The 19,528-nt window shown below is 36.0% G+C and overlaps 1 protein-coding gene across 2 annotated transcripts in view; it reads left to right on the forward strand.

The window, feature by feature from the left end:
* The window catches only part of MTX2 (metaxin 2), a 51,202-nt gene that overhangs the window by 21,703 nt on the left and 9,971 nt on the right, over positions 1-19,528 (forward strand). For both annotated transcript variants that reach the window (XM_084892677.1, XM_084892676.1), the window contains 2 exons: positions 15,761-15,833; positions 18,923-18,999. In XM_084892677.1, coding sequence (XP_084748803.1) covers positions 15,773-15,833; positions 18,923-18,999 — 138 coding nt within the window. In that variant the 5' untranslated portion in view covers positions 15,761-15,772. The remainder of the gene's footprint in view (positions 1-15,760; positions 15,834-18,922; positions 19,000-19,528) is intronic.

Below are 19,528 nucleotides of genomic sequence, written 5' to 3' on the forward strand. Positions count from 1 at the left end.
GGGATCCAGGTCTGCAGGCAAGGGTGGTTGGGAGGGACCCAGGCCAGGAGGGGAGGGCAGTTGGCAGGGACCAGACCTGTAGGGGAGGACAGTTGGGAGCCAGTAGTCCTGGATTGTGAGAGGGATGTCCGACCTACTGCTTAGGCTTGATCCCAGTGGCTGACCCTATGTGGACACAAGATGGCCACCACAAGATGGCCCAGTGGGATCGAGCCAAACGGGTGGTCGGACATCCCTCAAAGGGCCCCAGATTGGAGAGAGTGCAGGCTGAGTTGAGGGACACCCCACTTCCTGCACACGAATTTTGTGCACCGAGCCTCTAGTTTTTTATATACTTACTAGAGGCCTGGTGCATGAAATTCATGCATGGAGGTGGGGTGGGGGACCTCTCAGCACAGCCTGCACCCTCTCCAATCCTTGGAGGACATCTCTCTCAGATCCTGGACCACTGGCTCCTAAGTGCTCATCTGCCTGCCTGCCTAGTCACTCCTTACTGTGCGCGCGCGCCCCCGCGCGCCCCCCCCCCCCCCCAGCATGGTCGCCCCCCAACTGCCCCTCTCTGCTAGCCTGGTCACCCTTAACTGCCATCCCTGCTTCTGGCCTGGTCGCCCCCAACTGCCTGCTCCCCACCAGCCTAGTCACCTCTCATTGCCCCCCTACTGCCAGCCTAATAACCCCCAACTGCTCCCCATGCCGGCCTGGTTTCCCCCAACTTCCCCCCCTCCCTGCTGGCCTGGTCACCCCTCATGGCCCCCCGGCTGGTCTGGTCACCACAGCAGCCTGCTGTTCAGTCGTTTGGTCGTCCCTTACTAACCCCCCTGCAACCAGGTAGTATGCAGCCAGCCATCTTGTGAGGACGTGAAGGTCAATTTGCATGTCACCTCTTTATTATATAGGATTGATTACATTAGTGTTTATCCCCCTGCCACTTATTGAATGCAATAGCTCTTTAAGTTGTATAATCCAAAAAAGATTAGTGGTCCTATAAATTTTAAATTGTACTATAGGAAGAATAGGATACTTGGGGATTATTTACTTTAACAAAATAAAGAAATGTTCATGTAGGTTATAGAATTATAATTATTCAAACATTTTACATATCTGCTGTTCATTCAGTTAGCTTACATAATTTGAATTACAAAGATTTTTTTTTTTTTTCTTTTTGGTCCAGCATCTAAAAGATAACTTAAAAGAGAAATGTAAGACATGTGATATTTATTGGAGATGAGACTGTGAGCATCTTGAGGACAGAAAGGAGGAAAAGGAACTGTGAACTTTTGCTGTGTTCTAGGCATGATGTTAGGCACTTGGTTATCTCATATTTCTTTATTCACTTGGTATCCTCTGGGCTTAATAACTATGTTTAATACATAGTATATCATTCAATACATTTGTGTTTTATTTAAGATAGTGAAAGGAGAGATGAAAAGGAATGTATTGAACAGTAGCTTATTTGTATGAGTCTGAGTATCTTGTAAGTTTCTTTTTGAAGATTTGTATCTTTTTAGAATATAAATTATGTTTATTTTATTTTATTTACCTTTATTTTATCTTTAGGCACTAGCATTATAACTAGTGTGTTTTCTTATGTTAACTTTGGAGAAGCAAACATTTTAGTTGGCTATAGACAATAAATATGGATTTTATACTGCTATTTAATTTAAAAAAATTATTTATTTTTGGTAAGGAAAATAGAATTTAAGTTTTGCTTTCAAATACTAATAACATGGTGCCTAGAATATAGAATGCACTTAGTAAATATTTGTTGAATGAAGGGTTTGTACATATCGGAAAAGCAATGTTACCTAGTAATTGATAGTACCAATAAATTATTTGCTGTGTATAAACTAGTATTTTCAATCTTTATAGCCTTGTAAAGATGGCTCAGGGAACAGTGAATATTTTAGTCGAAGCACTAATTCTTAACCTTTTTTTAATTGCCATTTTTGGAATAACTCTTTCAGGATCTGATGAAACATTCCAGTGAACGCACACAAGTAAAAACATACCTAGACTATTCTGCATATGGTTTTTAGGAAGTTTACTGATCTCTCTGCTGAAGCTGTTTGGGAACCCCCAAAGAAGAGTAGTTTAGGAAATAGTGAAATAATTTTCACTAAGGAAAGTATTTTGGATAGGAATACACCAATGGTTCTTAACTAAGGGAGGTTTCAACTCCAAAGGGGACACTTGACCATGTTTGGACATGTTCTGTTGTCTCACTGTTATGGGAGAGTGCTATTGGCATCTACTGGGTAGGGGATGCTCTAAGATGTTTAAGAGCCAGGGATGCTCTTAAACATCTTACAGCCTCTCCACAATAAAGGATTATCCAGCCCCAAATATACTTAGTGTCAATGTTGAGAAACCCTGGGATAGATGGCTTAATTAGTTTTCATAGCAAATTAAAATATTGGTATATTAGCGATAAAAAAATGAATGCCTTAAATAATCTGTGGGAGGGAAAAAAATCTTGGTGTATACTTTATTTAGCAACTCTATTTTTATGGTTCCTGTTAATTTGCTTTCTCACCATGGCTTCTCAAATCATAGTTGCAATTAAAAATAAAACCAGGAAAAAAGGGACCTTTCAAAATGCAGAATTTTGCTTAACCATTTTCAATTGTTTTGTTATACTACATATGTCACTTAGATGATAAATTAACCAGCATATATTAAAAATTCTTGGTTTTCTTCAATATTCTTTGGCTTGACAGCTGATAGTAGCCATGACTATAAATGTGACTTTTCCAGATATCTGATGTAAACTTTATGGAGTAATTTTCATCTATATAGTGGACCAGCATGCATTTAGAAGAATCAGTTAAATGTATAAAATTGATCAAAACAATGTGACAGATATCCATAAACTGGATATTTACTAGAAGATACCAGATATCATACATCATATATTTTAATAGTCTGTTAGTTAACAATCAGGAAATTTAAATTTTATTTACCACATAGAGTTGGCATTTATTATACCTCTGAAACTAAGTGGTTAGATCATTTTTGATTAAAGGAACCTTGATTTCAGTTTAAAAGAAAATAAAAAATTTTTCTCATGGCTGTTATTTCCTCTTAGATTCGTTTTTCTTTCTCATTCACAAAGTATTGGTATTACCTCAAGTGTTTGCCTGGTCATAAAATAATTTCATGTGTTGAATATAGTGAGTATTAGTGTAGTGTGTGTTTCTCTGTTTTTCATGATATATACATATATATGTACATACATACATACATGTAACTAGGTATATATACATATATATATAACGTACTACACACACACAGTGAGAGAGAAACTTTCCATTTTATAATACTTCCACTTTGAAGGAATTAAGCTTATATTGATTGGTAAAAGAACTTTGATAATAATTTTCTGTGTCTACTCATATCCCTAACCTAACCAATTAATTATTTAATAGATATCTATATATATAAAAGTCTAAGCAACTGGTTGACCGAATGACCGGTAGCTATGAAGTGCAATGACCATGCTCAACACGGGGCAGATGCTCAATGAAGGAGCTGCCCCCCCTGGTGGTCAGTGTGTTCCCACAGCATGAGTGCTGCTCAGCTGACCAACCTGTCCTGGCAGCCCACCAGCCTGGCAGCAGCCACTCTCTCCCTCAGTAGTCCTGTAGGTCCAATTTCCAGAGAACAGGCCAGGCAATGATGGACCGGCACCGCTGGCATGATTCCAGCAGCACCACCGGTCTCCTGGAAGTCGGCCTTGGGCACTGCGGCCATTGCCCCTCCCTAGACACTCTGTAAGGGAAGAAACGTTATAAAAGCAGCCTCCTGGTGGCTCCTGACAACTGGCATGAATGTGAGGGGGATGAATCTCTGGCTGGCAAGGGTGTCCCACCACCTGCCCGAAGGGCCTATCGCCCCCTAACCCCTTGGGACAGATGCTAGATTCAGAGTTCATGGCTGGCAAGCACCACGACAGCAGCATAAGCCTCTCCAAATCAGAACTGACTGGGTGGGAGCCCGCTGGCAGGTGCAGTGGGGCCAGAATGAGGGGGAACAGCTGGTGGCCAGGCCAAGGTACCGCATGGTGCATGAATCCATGTACCGGGCCTCTAGTATGCATATAAGATCTTTGGTTAACCTCTTCCCATCCTTTCTTCTCCCCTTCCCTCTGAGATTCATCAATCTGTTCCATGTTTCCATGCCTGTGCATTGAGCTTCTGTCCCCTGGTGGTTAGTGCATATCATAGTGACCAGTCAAAAGGTCGAACAGTTGCTTAGGTTTTTATATATATAGACTAGAGGCCCAGTGTACAAATTGTGCATGGGTAAGGTCCTTAGGCCTAGCTGGTGATAAGGGCTGTTCAGGGCCTTCTGGCTGCTGGCCAGGGCCTCCCTTTTCTGGCTGCTGGCCACTGGCTGGGGTCTTTATTTTGTGCAGCTCCCTGGTAGTCAGTGCACATTATAGTGAGCGATTGATCTCCCAGTCTCCCAGTCGAACTCCTGAGGGGACAATTTGCATATTAGGCTCACATACACACACACACATGCGTGCATTTAAATCAAAAATTATTTCTGACATTTCCTAGCTAATTATATCTTATTCTTATAGATTACATTAAGATGTGACATTAAGACATTTCTTAGTTTTTAGATCTTTGAAACGTGATAAAGGAAGTCTTACCTATATTATGAGTTATTGTGAAGTTGAAATTTGGTAATCAGTAGGACAAAAGTAAAAGTAATAGAAAAATGATGTTAAATGCTGAATTAGTGCCTATTTTGACTTCAAAGATTTATATACATATTTTTAATGCCTTTATATAATAAAATGTTACTTTCCAGTCCATTTTAGAGAAGATTTTGATTTTAAGCTAATTTAAAAAGAAACCTTTTTGCCCTGGCCAGTTTGGTTCAGTGGATAGAGCATCAGCCTGCAGACTGGAGGGTCCCAGGTTTGGTTCCCAACAAGGGCACATGCCCTGGTTGCAGGCTTGATTCCTAGTGTGAGACCTGCAGGAGGCAGCTGATCAGTGATTCTCTCATCATTGATGTTTCAATTTCTCCCTCTTCTTTCCTCTCTGAAATGAATAAAAATGTATTTAAAAATAAAGAAACCTGTTTTTGGTGTGTAGTTAAAATAGTAATATCCTAATGTAGTGATCAGGGAAGAACAGAAGGAGGAATATTTCTCTTTGCTTTGGGACTGCATGTCAGTTGTTGCATTGTGATTATGAAAATGCTGCATAGCATATGGCCACAGTGGACAGCTTACCTGCAGAATTTTGAAAGAAATGATTTTCAATTTTCAGTTTAGTTGGATACAAATTGTTTATGGTTGTATGCAGTTTTTGTCTTAGTTTAATTTAAATCTGATTAAATTAAATACAAGCGGAATGATATCAGTAGATATATTTTAATAGAGAATTAATATTTTATAGAAAATATTTAAAAATTGACATCTTAAAATTTCATAAAGTGAAAAGTTGAGTTTACTTTTTCATTTTATTTTAGAGAGAAAGGAGAGCGAGAGTGAGAGCGAGAGCCAGAGCGAGAGAGAGAAGAGAGCGAGAGAACAGAGAAACATCGATTTGTTGTTCCACTAGGCATTTATTGCTTGCTTCTTGTATGTGCTCTGACCAGAGATTGAAACCTCAAACTTAGTGTATCGGATGATGCTCTAACCAATTGGCCTACCCAACCAGTGCTAAATTTTAGTTTTTTAACATTTGCTCACCCCTCCCACTTTGCTCATCCTCTGAAAAATGAGGCTTCTGTATTTACTTTCAGGATTAGGAGAAGGAAAGGAAAACTAAGGGGTAGAGAGAACTTGGTAAACATTTGTTACATCAGGGGACTTGTAAAATCCTTTTCAGTATCCTAAAATGAGCAAAATGGAGGCCGCAGAGGTTTCCTTGATATCACTGAGTTTAAATTTTTCAGATTGAATATTTTATCCTCATCACCTTTTCTATACCAAAAATATAAAAAGCATTTTTTTTTGTGATTTATGCTTATACTCCGGAATAATTTAAACATATAAAACTTAAGTTACAAACAGAATTTTGCAGAATAAAAAATTTTCATTAATATTAATCCATCAGCTCATAAATGGTATTGTTATATAAAATATTTAAATTAATCTTACCAGAGTTGTGAAAATGAAGAATATTCAAAATAGAATTAGGTGGCTAAGAGAGTTGTTATTTTTAGTAATTAGTGAAATAATGTAAAGTGATTATGTAGGGTATTGGATTACTAATATAAGTATCTATTTAACGTAGCAAAAAATGATCATACTCCTGTAATTCTGAGAGATTACAAGTAAGAACATCAATTGTATATTTTTTTGTTTAAAAAGTAAATAGCAAGCAGAATTTCAAAATTTGTTGCTGTTAAACAGAGTAATAAAGACAACAGTAAGATGAGAAAAATGACAGTCAATTTTTTAAACAGAAAAAGGCTAGAATTCTTCATTATTAGATATACAGTATCAACATAATCGATCTAGCAGCATTGTATTTGAGCTGAAAATACACTTAAATTTGAGGCCATACACTACTCGTGTGAGTGAAACATCTTTCATATAGTTCTAAGATGAAATTACCCTTGAATGAATAGCATCTTCATTTATCTTCAAACCTCTTCTGTGCTTTTAGTGAATCTATTCTTTCAACATTCTACAATAAGAATTACATTATACCATTATACCAAAGTACTTCTGCAGTGTGAAATAGATTGGTTTGGAAAATGAACCTGGCTTTGCTATAAATTACATTCCCAGGTACAAAGGAGTTCGTTATTTTGTTTAAAATAGTCACAAATATAATTAAAGTCTTAATTTATGTTAAACTACAAATATGGCTATTACTTTAACTGGATTAGGTACTTAATCTGTCACTTTAAGAATGATACCTAACACTTTTCATTTGTAACATTAGATATATTATTTCAATTATAGGATCTGCAGCTGTTTGATATAAAAATTATTTTGTAGATAGATTTGTTCATGGTTTTTAATTTTAAAACATGCCTCTTCAGTAAAGTGAAAAATAATTCTTCAGTTGTCATCATAGTTTTCCTTTGTGTCCTAGTAAAACAAGATATGAATTAAAATTCAGAACCATTTTTATTTTATGTCCTGAAAATGGTATTGCATGCTTTAGAATAGTCCTTGGTGAATCTTTACATAAAATATTTCAAATTTAATTATGAAATGAATAAAAGCTTTGTCCCAAAGAAGAAAACCTAAGGTCTGCTGTCAGGATAGGTTTACCTTGTTGTAACTAAAAATGAATTGATTGTCTACTACTTAGAATTTGGATAACTTTGTTAATGTGATTCACATACTTTTTAGAAGCTATGTTTATAATTCTTTAAATTCCACAAAATTAATTAGTATAAAGCACCCAATCTTTAAAAAACATATTCAATATAATTCTTTAAACTTTTGAATTATTTTTATATCTTTACTAGAGGCCTGATGCACGAATTGGTGCCTGGGTAGGATTCTTAGGCCTGGCCTGCAATCAGGGCCCATCTGTGGGGTGACCAGAAGGGCAATTGGGGGCCCCTGCTGGCACCCGCCTTAGTTGGTCTGGGGCCTGCAGGCTGGAGGCAGCTCCTGCATTGAGCATCTGCCCACTGCTGGTCAGTGCACATCATAGTGATCGGTCATTTTATCAGTTCTACTGTTAGGTCGATTTGCTTATTAAGCTTTTATTATATAGGATTAGGAAACAATGTTGAATTTTTTGTTTAAGTTCAATTAAAGAATACTGTTATGCATTTTACCAATGCTCATTTTGTTTTTGGAATAAAGAAGAGGAAAGAAAATCATTATTACTGCTCATTGGTAAATGATTCAATATTGAGTTACCATTATTTTATTAAAATGAAAGGTATACATTTTATTCTTGCCATTTACTATTTAGCATATCCTAATAATTTTTTTCTGTTTTTATTCTTCTCAGTTGGGAATATTTATTTTATCTGTAACTAACAAAACTTTAAAATATTCATTATAGGACCTCAGGGGGGAAAGTTTCTTTTCTTTATTCCCAAATTATTCATTGAGTGCCAGTCATGCAACTGGTATTGCATTAGGTTCTTAGGTTACAAGAATTAATCTTTTCCTTTCTTTGCCTATTTTATATCTCTTTTCCTTAATTTCGACTCTACAACTTACTTTTATTTATTCTAACAGGGAAAGCTTGTATCTTTTCCTATTCTGATTATTATTTTTGTTGCTTTTAGTCTATACTTGATTTTTTTTCCTACAGCTATCAGATGTTGATGTATCTATTATAAAATTGAGTCAAATATTCCAGGGATAGTTTTCAAGTGAGAGTTGTACTATGGGAGGTCCTCTGATTTGCTCTTAATAGCATTTCATGTTTTGGCAACAAATTTGTTTTATTTAAAGCTTATTTATGCTTATTGAATTGTAGTTTCTGATTACTTCTGCACAGCTATTTTTTTTTAAGGTGAATTCCTTTTACTGTTTCCTAAAACACTATCTGTTTATTGATATTTGTAATATTGCTGACTTTTAAAAATCCTCTGAATTTAAAAGGAGTTACATCTTTTTTTTTTTTTTTGCATATAAACAATAGAAATTTATTTCTTAGTTATGGAGAGTAGAAGTTCAAGACAGGGTTGCAACATAGTTGAGAGAGGGCACTCTTCTGGGTTGCAGAGTTTTTATTTTTTATTGTTGAGAGTATTATAGATGTCATCCCCCAATTCCTCCCACATTTAATTTTTAAAGAACTGAGCTTTTTTGTATAATACTAGTTATCTATGAAGTTATGTTTGCATTTATTATTATGAATAACAATATCTTACTCATTAAGCAAATATTTATTGAGAAACTGTAGTATGCCAATGATAGCACAGTGGATAAGGTAGACATAGTCATTGTGTACTAATGGAGCATGTATTCTGGAGGTAGAGGCTTTTTATCAGTTTCATTAGTGTGTTGCTTAGAAAAAGTATTTGTAAAGTAAAAGTTTATGTCAGTATCCTTATTCACTTGTTTTTGCCTTGTTAGAGAGAGTTTATTTTATATGAGATACATAATAAAAACAGAAATCATACACTTGCTCTTTACATTATTCTTTTGAAAAGTTCTTTGGGTCATGTTGCCTCATTTATCCTTTAAATATCTATTTAGAGATTTTTATCTTAGTGTACAATTTTGCTATTTTGATTTTAAATAATATTTTACATACAGTACCTCAATTATTCTGCTTAATAAATTGTTTTCATTTTAGAAATCAATGCTTATGAGATAAAGAAACTTTCTCAAGCTAACACAATCAGTCGCTAAGACTCCACTGCGAGATGTCTCACTGGGAGGCTCTGCTTTATTAATTCCTTTTTGTTCTATACTGACTCTTAAAACTGATGCAAAGACTTTTCATTTTTCAAAAGATACTGTAGTCTTCTTCCATTTAAACAACTTGCTTCTTAAATCTATCTTTTGTTAGGATCCATTAAGTTCTCCTAGAGCACTTATCCAGCGACAATTAAGGAATGGGGATGTGCTAATGGTTCCCCAGTCATAATAGTGCTATGGCTTATGAGTCAGCAACAGAGAGTCATTTGCTCTAAATTATGGTAAGAATAGCATCTTAATGAGGCAACATCTTCCCTGGGTAAATGTAGTGACCGGAGCAGGCCTGTTGTTGGCTGGCTGTGTTTCCATCCAGCTGGGGTGGAGACCTTTTCACCATTTTCTGAACTGTTTTTAGTTATCTTTTTGAAAAGCCATAATGCAATTAAATAAAAGAATATTTGATATTTTAAGGTTTTTAATATTTGGATTTTATTTCCTTGTTTCTGTCAGGAACTGTCATATTTATTGTTTTCTGTAAAAGAAATGAATGACTTTTTGGTTTTGAACTTAACTTCACTAATTTCCTCCCTACATTTCTTTCTGGAATATTATTAGTATATTTCTCCATAAATAAAAACTTGAAGAAACTAGACATGCATAATACTTGAGATGTATTGCTTTTGTTTGATTTTCTCATTAATGTTATTCTACTTTCCTACTTACATTAATTATAAGAGACTTGCATACTTATTTTTAATCTCCTGAAGGTTGAGCCATAGTTGTTGAGATTTTAAAGGACTCCTGCTGGCAGTGGCTTTTTCATGTCACTCATGTCTCAGCAAATTTTCAGAAGATAATACTTCTCTCATTGGATGGCTTTCTTAGCTTCTTAAAGCTGCTTATTTTAACCAGGCAGTTAAATTGGCTTTTCACTTGGTGGGCTGTAGATGCAGGGGATAGAAAACACCAAAGATAAAACTATCCGTGATTGTATTTTTATTCTTATAATATCAGTTTCTAACACCTTGATATTACAGACCTACAGGAAAGTATTGACAAAGATGATACTGATCTGTACATACTTCTGTCACTTGTGTCCATAAAAGAGATGGGGTGGCCTTTGAGATTGGGTTTCTCAGTGTTTCAATAGAACATGCTTTTCTGGTTTAAAAAAATGTAGTTGTACCTTAGCATCTCCAGGCCTTTGAAAAGAGAGCAGAGCGGAGTTGCTTGTTATTCATGTTTTCTCTTGCTAAGATGTCTTTTCTTCTTCTTCTTTTTTTGCTAAGATGTCTTTAATGCACTGATTACCATTGTTACAGACCCACTGGGTGCAATAGAACTAACTTTCTGTGATGATGTAAATGTTCCGGTGTTTTTTTTTTTGGGGGGGGGGTATGTGAGTGTGTGTGTCTTGTGTGTTGTCCAATAAATAGATATCCAGTAGCCACATGTGACTTTTGAACAGTTGAAATGTGGCTGGTATGACTGGGGAACTGAATTTAAATTTTATTCAACTTTAATTCACTTAAATTTAAGTTAAATAGCCACAGATGACTAGTGGCTACCATATTGGACAGCACAGTTTATACATCATTATTCTGATAGAATGTAGTAAGTTTTTGACTCAAAAACTTTATATTGTCAATCACTTGAATTAGTTTGGAATAAAATATCCAACTGAGGAATAGAATTTAGGGGAGTTATCTTAAGTCATTATTTATTTTTACTATAATTAGAACTACATTTTCCTTTGGATTTAGATAAGAAAAACATGCAGATTTCAATTTTAGATTGAAAGTAAAATGTGTTTTAGGTTGTTTCATGCCTATTTTATTTGGAGTATTTGGAGTGCTAGTAGGGGATTGAAAATGAAAATGAAAGGTGAAAATGCTATTTTGGAATGTTTTGGGGATTTTCTTTCATCCTACAAGAGAAAGGGATAATACTGTTTGAATCAAAGTCTGGTTTGGTTTTAGAATTTTTATATTCTTGAACACAATCATAGTAATGTTTCGTATTTTGAAAGTTTGGATGAAAATACTGTGTTTGTGACATCAGACTTCTTTGTGAAATACAGATTAATTAAGAAAACATATTTTGAATCAGGGATAACGAGTAATTAAAGTAAATATTGTAAAACTAATAATGGCCAGAGTTAGCCATCAGTTGGACAAAATTGATGTTAAATTGGACAAAATTAAGTTTGTATTTATAGTAAAGGAGGAGAAAATTCACAGGATTGGAAGTATGGCTTTGGTTATAGAACATTACAATTTTGTTTAATCATTTTTGTGAAATACAGCTTTCTGGAATATTGATCAGTTTAGTTGCCATTATGCATGTATTATAGCAAAATGCAGTATATCACATTTATTATTTTTTATATATTATGACTGTTAATTAACAACTGAATATTATTTAGACCTTTGAGAAGATATAAGCAATTCTTTCAGATTTCTTTCTTCTTTTGAGGGCCGCAATCTTCTCTTAGTTCCTCATTCTTAGCATATGAGTTCTCCTTCTGTTAATTATGGAATATGAGCACCCTCTAGTTTTCTTATTATATTGCAGTTCTCATCACTGTTTCCGACCACTCCGTATATGACAGTGGAAAAAGTGTCCTGTTTTTTGGCAAAAGTCTTTCCACATGTGCTTTTATCCCATTCCTTTTTTCCTTCTCATGGATTTTGCATGTCAGTTTTTCTACCTGTTTCTTGTAATTTCAGCCTATTTTCACTTTTTCTTTCTATTTATGTTTTAATGAGCTCAGCCTTTCTCTACCATCAGTGCTGTTGCATGTATAATGGAAGGGAGTTGACCTTTTTAATCCTTCCTGCCTTCTCGTCACTACTCTTCTTGAAAGAGCCATTTAAACTTTATTCTAATTATCTTCCTAGCAAACAGTGTTTTAATAAGTCTTCCACATGATTTTGATGCATGCCAACCAGGTTGGAGAACCACTTCCCTAGTCTATACTTAGAGGTTAATCAAGAAGCTCACTATTATTACTATAAATCGGGAGTGCAGATTATGGTATTTAGAGGAATGTTAATATACACTTACAGCGACACAGAGGAATTAGTTTTTGGTTGGCTGAGGTAGTGCTTAAACTTAGAAATAGTAATTGTTGGTGAATTAGTTAGGATTAACTTTTGGCTGTGAGTGACAAAAAACTCAAATGGATTTTTTTTTTCTTCTTATAAATCCAGGTAATCCAGACTTGGTGACTATCCACATGTGTCAAACACAAGGCCCGCGGGCCAAATCCAGCCCGCCAGGCCTTGCAATGTGGCCTGCACCGCGCTGTCATCACTGCACTCCGCTGTCAGTTTATGATAGGGGTGTCGAACTCAATCAGAGAAGGGGCCAAAATCTAAAATCCAGCCTAAATCGCGGGCCGAATGGTTTACTGAACAGTCATAAACTGACAATGTCATAAACTGACAGCGGAGTGCAGTGATGACAGCGAGGTGCGGGCCACATTGCAAGGCCTGGCGGGCTGGATTTGGCCCGCGGGCCTTGTGTTTGACACATGTGGTTTATGACATTGTCAGTTTATGACTGTTCAGTAAACCATTCGGCCCGCGATTTAGGCTGGATTTTAGATTTTGGCCCCTTCTCTGATTGAGTTCGACACCCCTATTAAACACTGAATTTGTACTTAATGTTTTAGTTTGGCTGCTGTGGCTACAGTCATCCTTTTCACATTCTAGTCAACAGGATGGAAAAAATGGTTCCTGTTTAAGAAACTTTCCAGCAGTTGCCTAGAACTTTAAATCCCATTGGTCAGAATTTAGACTTTGGCCACACCCTGTTACAAGAGAGCCTGGGGAATAAAAGTTCTTATTTCAGGCAGTCACGTGTGAAGATATACATCATGGGTTCTACCACTGTAGAGAAAGGGGAAACATATATAGGGAGATAATTGAGCCTCTGCCACAATAAACTCTGAGAGCTTCGGTTGGCTCCGTCACTAAGCATTGAATGCTTAGTATAAGTAGTGCACTGTCTTATGGTAGCTGTAGGAAAATGAGGGAGGTTGGAGCGGTGACAGGATTACAAAAATTCAAATCTATTCCTTGTTTCTCTAAGGTATTATATTTACTTGATGACATCAGACATATAGATATAAATTTTAGAGCAATGCAGGAATCAGAGGGTATAAGTAGAGAGGGATCAGAGGTTTATTTTTAGAGAGGAGCATTTCTAGAAGACTAGAGTTTTCGGAAGACAGATTTAAAGAAGAGAATTGACATATTTTTAGGTAAATAGAGCTCTTCATATAAGATAATAATCACTGTTGAACACTCTTACTGCTTTGAAAGAATCTTAAGACTGATTTCCAATATAAAACTGAGGAAGGAATTGTAATAGGCAACCCCTATTAGAAATCTTTATTGGCTAGGATAAGCTGGTCTATTAATAGACTTAATATATGATAAGTATTAGCCTTGTTATTTATTATTGTAATTTATCTCAACTGATATTTGACTGTTATTTATAATAGTTTCCTCAGTTTTGAAATAGATAAAAACTTTGTTTTCTAATTTGTATGTGGTAATTAAAACCATAATTTATTAGAGGCCTGTTGCATGAAAATCGTGCTTGGGTGGGTGTCCCTCAGTCCAGCCTGCACCCTCTCCAATCTGGGACCCCTTGAGGGATGTCCAACTGCCTGTTTAGGCCCAATCCCACCAAGACTGTTAGCTCCCAACTGCTCGCCTCTCTGCCTGCCTGATTGCCCTACTTCTGCCTGCTAGCCTGATCACCCCTAATACTTCCTTGACAGCCTGATTGATGCCTAACTGCTCCCCTGCCAGCCCGATTGCCCCTAACTGCCCTTCCCTGCCAACCTGGTCATCCCCAACTGCCCTTGCCTGCTTGCCCGGTCACCCCTAACAGCCCTCTCGCCAGCCTCGTCGCCCCTAATTGCCCTCCCTTGCTGGCCCTGTAACCCCTAACTTCCCTACCTTGCCAGCCCAGTCACCCCTAGCAGCCCTCCCCTGCTGGCCTGATTGTCCCTATCTGCCCTACCCTGCCAGCCTGGTCACCCCTAACTGCCCTCCCCTGCCAGCTTGGTTGCCCCCAACTGCCCTCCCCTGTAGGCCTGGAACAACCCCCCCCGACCCCCCCCCAGTTTTCTTCTCCTGCTGGCCTGATTATCCACATCTGCCCTCCCCTGCTGCCATCTTGTGGTGGCCATCTTGTGTCCACATGGGATGGCCATCATTGTCCACATATGGGCGGCCATCTTGTGTGTTGGAGTGATGGTCAATTTGCATATTACCTCTTTATTATATAGGTCTAGAGACCTGGAGCAATTTGTGGATAGGTGATGTTGGGCTAGCCTGTCTAGATTGGGGTGTAGTGGGGGGAGGGGACAAGGGCATACGGGAGGCCAGCAGTTGGCCCTGCCCCTGATCGGGGTGGGGGGGCTGATGTGGGGTAGCCAGGGGGAGGGGCCACAGCTGGCTGGGGGGAGAGGCTCTGGGTGGTTGGCAGGCCAGCCCCCTCCCCTAGTCAAACTCCCAGTAGAGGGGACAGTTTGCATATTAGCCTTTTATTATATAGGATGATTATTCTAATTGAACATTTTTATAGAAAGAACATAGGTAAATATAGTGAGTGGAGAAAAAGAAACCTACATGTCATAGAAGAGAGAACAAGGGGAGTAACCTTTGAGTGTTATAAAAAACAGTGGAGAGAATCTAACAGAAGGCATGTATGTTGGTAGAGAGTTTATTGATGTCTTAAAAACACTTAAAAATGAATTAGTATATATCATCAATACAATTTTATATTTTTTCACTTAGTATTATAATGTGGATATTTTTCCTGTCGTAAAATATTCTTTATTTAAAAGTGTGATTTTTAATTGTATAATATTCCATGGTTTGGATTTAACATAAATAATTTACCCATTTCCTATTAGATATTTAAGTTGCTTATAAAATTTTCGTTACTTTAAACAAAGTAAAAATAAAACTATATCTTTAGTAAGTGATTAATGAGCATAAAAACTACATGTTAGGATATTTAGTATTATTGGAGAGAGCTTTAAAATAGCAGAAATAACATTTTGAGAACTTTATCCTAAGACAAAAAAGAATAGTAGAATTAAGTAACAATACCTTATAATAACTGGACTTTTGCTATCTATTAAAGAAAATTAAAGCAATGTATAGTATTGTGGACTTATGTAAATGAATACAGTAAAATAAATGTGGATAATTTACATTTCTTTTCTTAAATGTATAAATGCTTTAAACTTCATACACTCACTGGTGTTTACATCACACTTTCAGTAGGGAAATATTTTTGTTTGGAATACAAATCTTTCACTTTCAATAGATATAAATGTGATTACTTAAGTTTAGAAAAGTTTTTAAAAAGTTGTGATCAAATATGCTTCCCTAGGCTTACTGTATTTCTCTTGATTTACAGGCCTTTTTGCAAATGTGTAATCTGCCTATCAAAGTAGTTTGTAGGGCAAATGCAGAATATATGTCTCCATCTGGTAAGTGTCTTCTTCTCTACTGTTATTATACGTTAACAAACTTGGTGCTAGTTCAATTTGCACCTAGATTTTTTTTAAATGCCTATATTTTTTGTTTACTCTTTGAAGAATTTCCCTATGGTTTTATAAAGTAAAATTGCAAACTTGACAATACTGTGGTGGGCCTGTATATGCATTTCAGCTCTGTGGTCAGAAATATTTACTGGAAAGTTAAGGAATTGTTTTAAATAGTAGATTTTAGGAAAATACAAAATCTTAGATTTTGCCAGTCCTTTTTACACAGGACTGTTCCCTCTTCACAAAACAAATTTTAATATTGATGGATCCATTTATTATTAAACAGATTTCTCTAAATTATATTGTCCCATTATAAATATGGAAGAAGAGAAATTGTGAAATAATTAAATTAACTTGTCATAGGTCTTAATGTCATCTCTGAATGTTTTTAGTTTTTAGTTCTTTTCATTTTAACAAGTTTTAAAATACTTTCTATTAAGATTTTATCCTTTCTGATATTTTTCATAATCAGTACTGTTTTTCTATGTGTCATGTATTAGCACAGCTTTAAATAAGAATGATTAGATATTTTTAATATAAAATTCATGCATGGGGAGGGTAGGGAGTTCCTCAGCCCGGCCTGCAGCAATGCAAGCATTCCGCGTTCAGCCTGGCCAGAAGCCCTGCGTGGCCAGGTGTGGAACGCTTGCCTCGTCACTGGGACGATGGCGCAAGCATTCGCCCCGCCCCACTGCTCCATGTCTGCTGCCCAGAGGCCGCTGTGGCCCAGTTGGACAAAGCAAGCATTCTGCTGCTCACGCTGCCTGCTCTCAGCAGCCGCCCCCCAGGACAGGGAGACTCCGGCAGGGCTGAGAGGACTGGGCACCACCATCTTGTGGCTATGGGTGCCACCATCTTGTGGCTACGGGTGCTGCCATCTTTGTGGCTGAGTGACAGTAAATTTCCATATCCCCCTCTTTATTAGGATAATGCCACAAAGCTGATAAATGCTAAATAGAATTGATATGGATTATTATAACTGCTTTTGCTGGGGCAATAATAGCATATAGTCATACTTTTATGAATAAATCTTGTTGAATATAACTGATGGGCATAAGTGTGCTACATTTTTTTTTTTTAGGGGAATATTTTCCTGTTTCTTCATTGTAATGATACCTTGTGTTAAACATTTTTTTTCCCCGTCTTATGTTCTTAAGGGTAGTAATAATTGTCAAAAGCTGTGAAGATGCTCTCTCCATACACACTGAAAATTCTAAAATTCTATATGAATACTCTGTAGAGGGTGGGGCAAAAGTAAGTTTACAGATATCCATGGGGAAGATAATACAATAATAATAATAATAATTCAAGAATAAGTACAGCTTTTATGAGTGATTAAATTTTAGTACATTTTCAAAAGAAAATATAAGATATAAACTGTGTTTTGCGCCTTAGCCAGCTTGGCTCAGTGGATAGAGTATCAGCCTGTGGACTGAAGGGTCCCAGGTTCTACTCCAGCCCAGAGCACATGCCACTAGAGGCTCAGTGCACAAAATTCGTACATAGGGTGGAGGTCCCCTCAGCCTAGTCTGCATTCTCTCCAATCTGAGTTCGACTGCTTGTTCAGTCATTTAGTCCTCCCTCCCTAATCCCCCTGCCGGCCTTGTCGCCCCACGCAGCCTGCTGTTCAGTTGGCCATCCAGTTGTTTTGGTCATAAAGACTCCCTGGCTATTTATATTTTAGTATATTTTTATAATTCATGATATATAAGTATTTAATTTATTAACACTGCTTCCTTTTTTCAGAATCCACAGTGCTCAAAATGTTTTTAAGAAACGAAATAAAATGAAATTTCTTCTAAGAACTCCAAACTGGTTATTGAAAAGGAGAAATATACTTTGCTCTCAAAATGTTACACCCCAGAAATACCCTTCAGAATAGGCATTCATAAATAAATAGTTTTCATTCTAAGATTATTTTATCTCAAAGGATCTGCACTAAAAACATATGCCCTAATACTTATCCAAATAAGAAATTATTTTCTTTTATTGCAAGATTTATAAAACAGTAGAAGAAAAGAATGAAGAATTCAGTGTTTCTATGTTGTTTAACATGAATATGTCTTCTAAATACATCTATTGAGTTGTGTTCTAAGAGGCCTGACTCTCCTTTGTAATATGTTATCCTATGGATGCATATGAAGCTTTTGTTGGTGCTTTGCACCTCATCCATTACCCTCAGGCTAACTGAGCCAGAGAGGAGTGAATCTATTGAAAAGGACCATGAAGAAGCCTGCTGTTAATGTGAACTCTGTTTGAACTAGGCCTGACAGCAGAGTTTATTCTCTAGTTTTGGGGGTAAACTTTATTGCTACTTGGAGAATATTTTGTTCTCATCGTCTCTGATAATTTCATCAACTATTAGTGCTTATAGGAATGAAATAATTTTTTAACATGACATTTATTTAGAAAAGCCAGCGTTTATAAGTATCCTACTTGTTCTTTTTTCCAATATATGTTAGGCATACTTTGTATTATGATATTATGACTCATAAACTAACAAGGATTGCTAATTCTCTTAATTTCTGATTCAAAGACATTTATTAATACACCATTATGTACTTAATATATCAACCTTAATGAATATCAGACTTGAAAGTAGAAGACACAAAAGGAAATCTTCTTAAATGTATTTTAAAATATGGATTGAAAAGAAGGCCCAGTTGAATTTCTTTGAAATCTATCAGTGGTCATGAACCAGTATCTGGGCTTGGTTCATGTAATTGAATAATTAATATTTACTATAGAGTGATTTGTTAGTGCTGAAAGGGGACTATTGTGATCTGTTATACATAAGTGAGAATTATGTAAATAAATAATTCAAATATTTCTTTTGTCTTTTATTTTAAAATTAGTAAATAATCAGTATTTAAAATTATAGAACTTAACATACACATTTAACTATAATTTTCAAAAGTTATAGTTTTCTATATTAATAAAACATATCTCAGTTTTGTGTCAGTTTCCTATGTTTATTAGCACAAACTTTCCTATACTGACAGTGTTTTCACACTTTTCTTTTTTCCCAACAGGTAAAGTACCTTTTATTCATGTAGGAAATCAAGTAGTATCAGAACTTGGTCCAATAGTTCAATTCGTTAAAGCTAAGGTAATAAAAAAGACACCAAATGAATTTGGTTACAGCTACTCTTAAATAAGTTATTCACCATTTTTAAGCATGTTTGAACATTTACATTGATTTTAACCTAGTTTTAGAAAATGCCAGTATAAACTACTGGAGAAATATTTCTGAAGTGCACGTTTTTTAAATAATGAAAACCATTGGCAAAAGAGGTAATTTGATTTTTACAGAATCGTAGATAACTTTGTAACTTATGCTTATGAGAATTTTGGCATGAATGAAAACTTAGGTTTTTGAAAAATGTCAAATTAACCTTTAAGAAGGGAGATATAGGATCTGTTTAGAAGTTGAATATATTAATTTATCCATTTGAATTATTCAGTTTAGATTTTAATAGTTATTAAAGGACAGCCTCCATTAACATTTTGGGGAAACCCTTCCTGACTTTTTTCTTTGTATATATAGAAAATCATAGATCATACTATTATTAATTATTTTGCAATCTTCTTTTAAAATCATCAGTATGCTTAGAAATTTTTCCATAGTTATATATATA

Source organism: Pipistrellus hanaki (genome assembly GCF_964339955.1).
Source record: "Pipistrellus hanaki genome assembly, chromosome: 8".
NCBI lineage: Eukaryota > Metazoa > Chordata > Mammalia > Chiroptera > Vespertilionidae > Pipistrellus > Pipistrellus hanaki.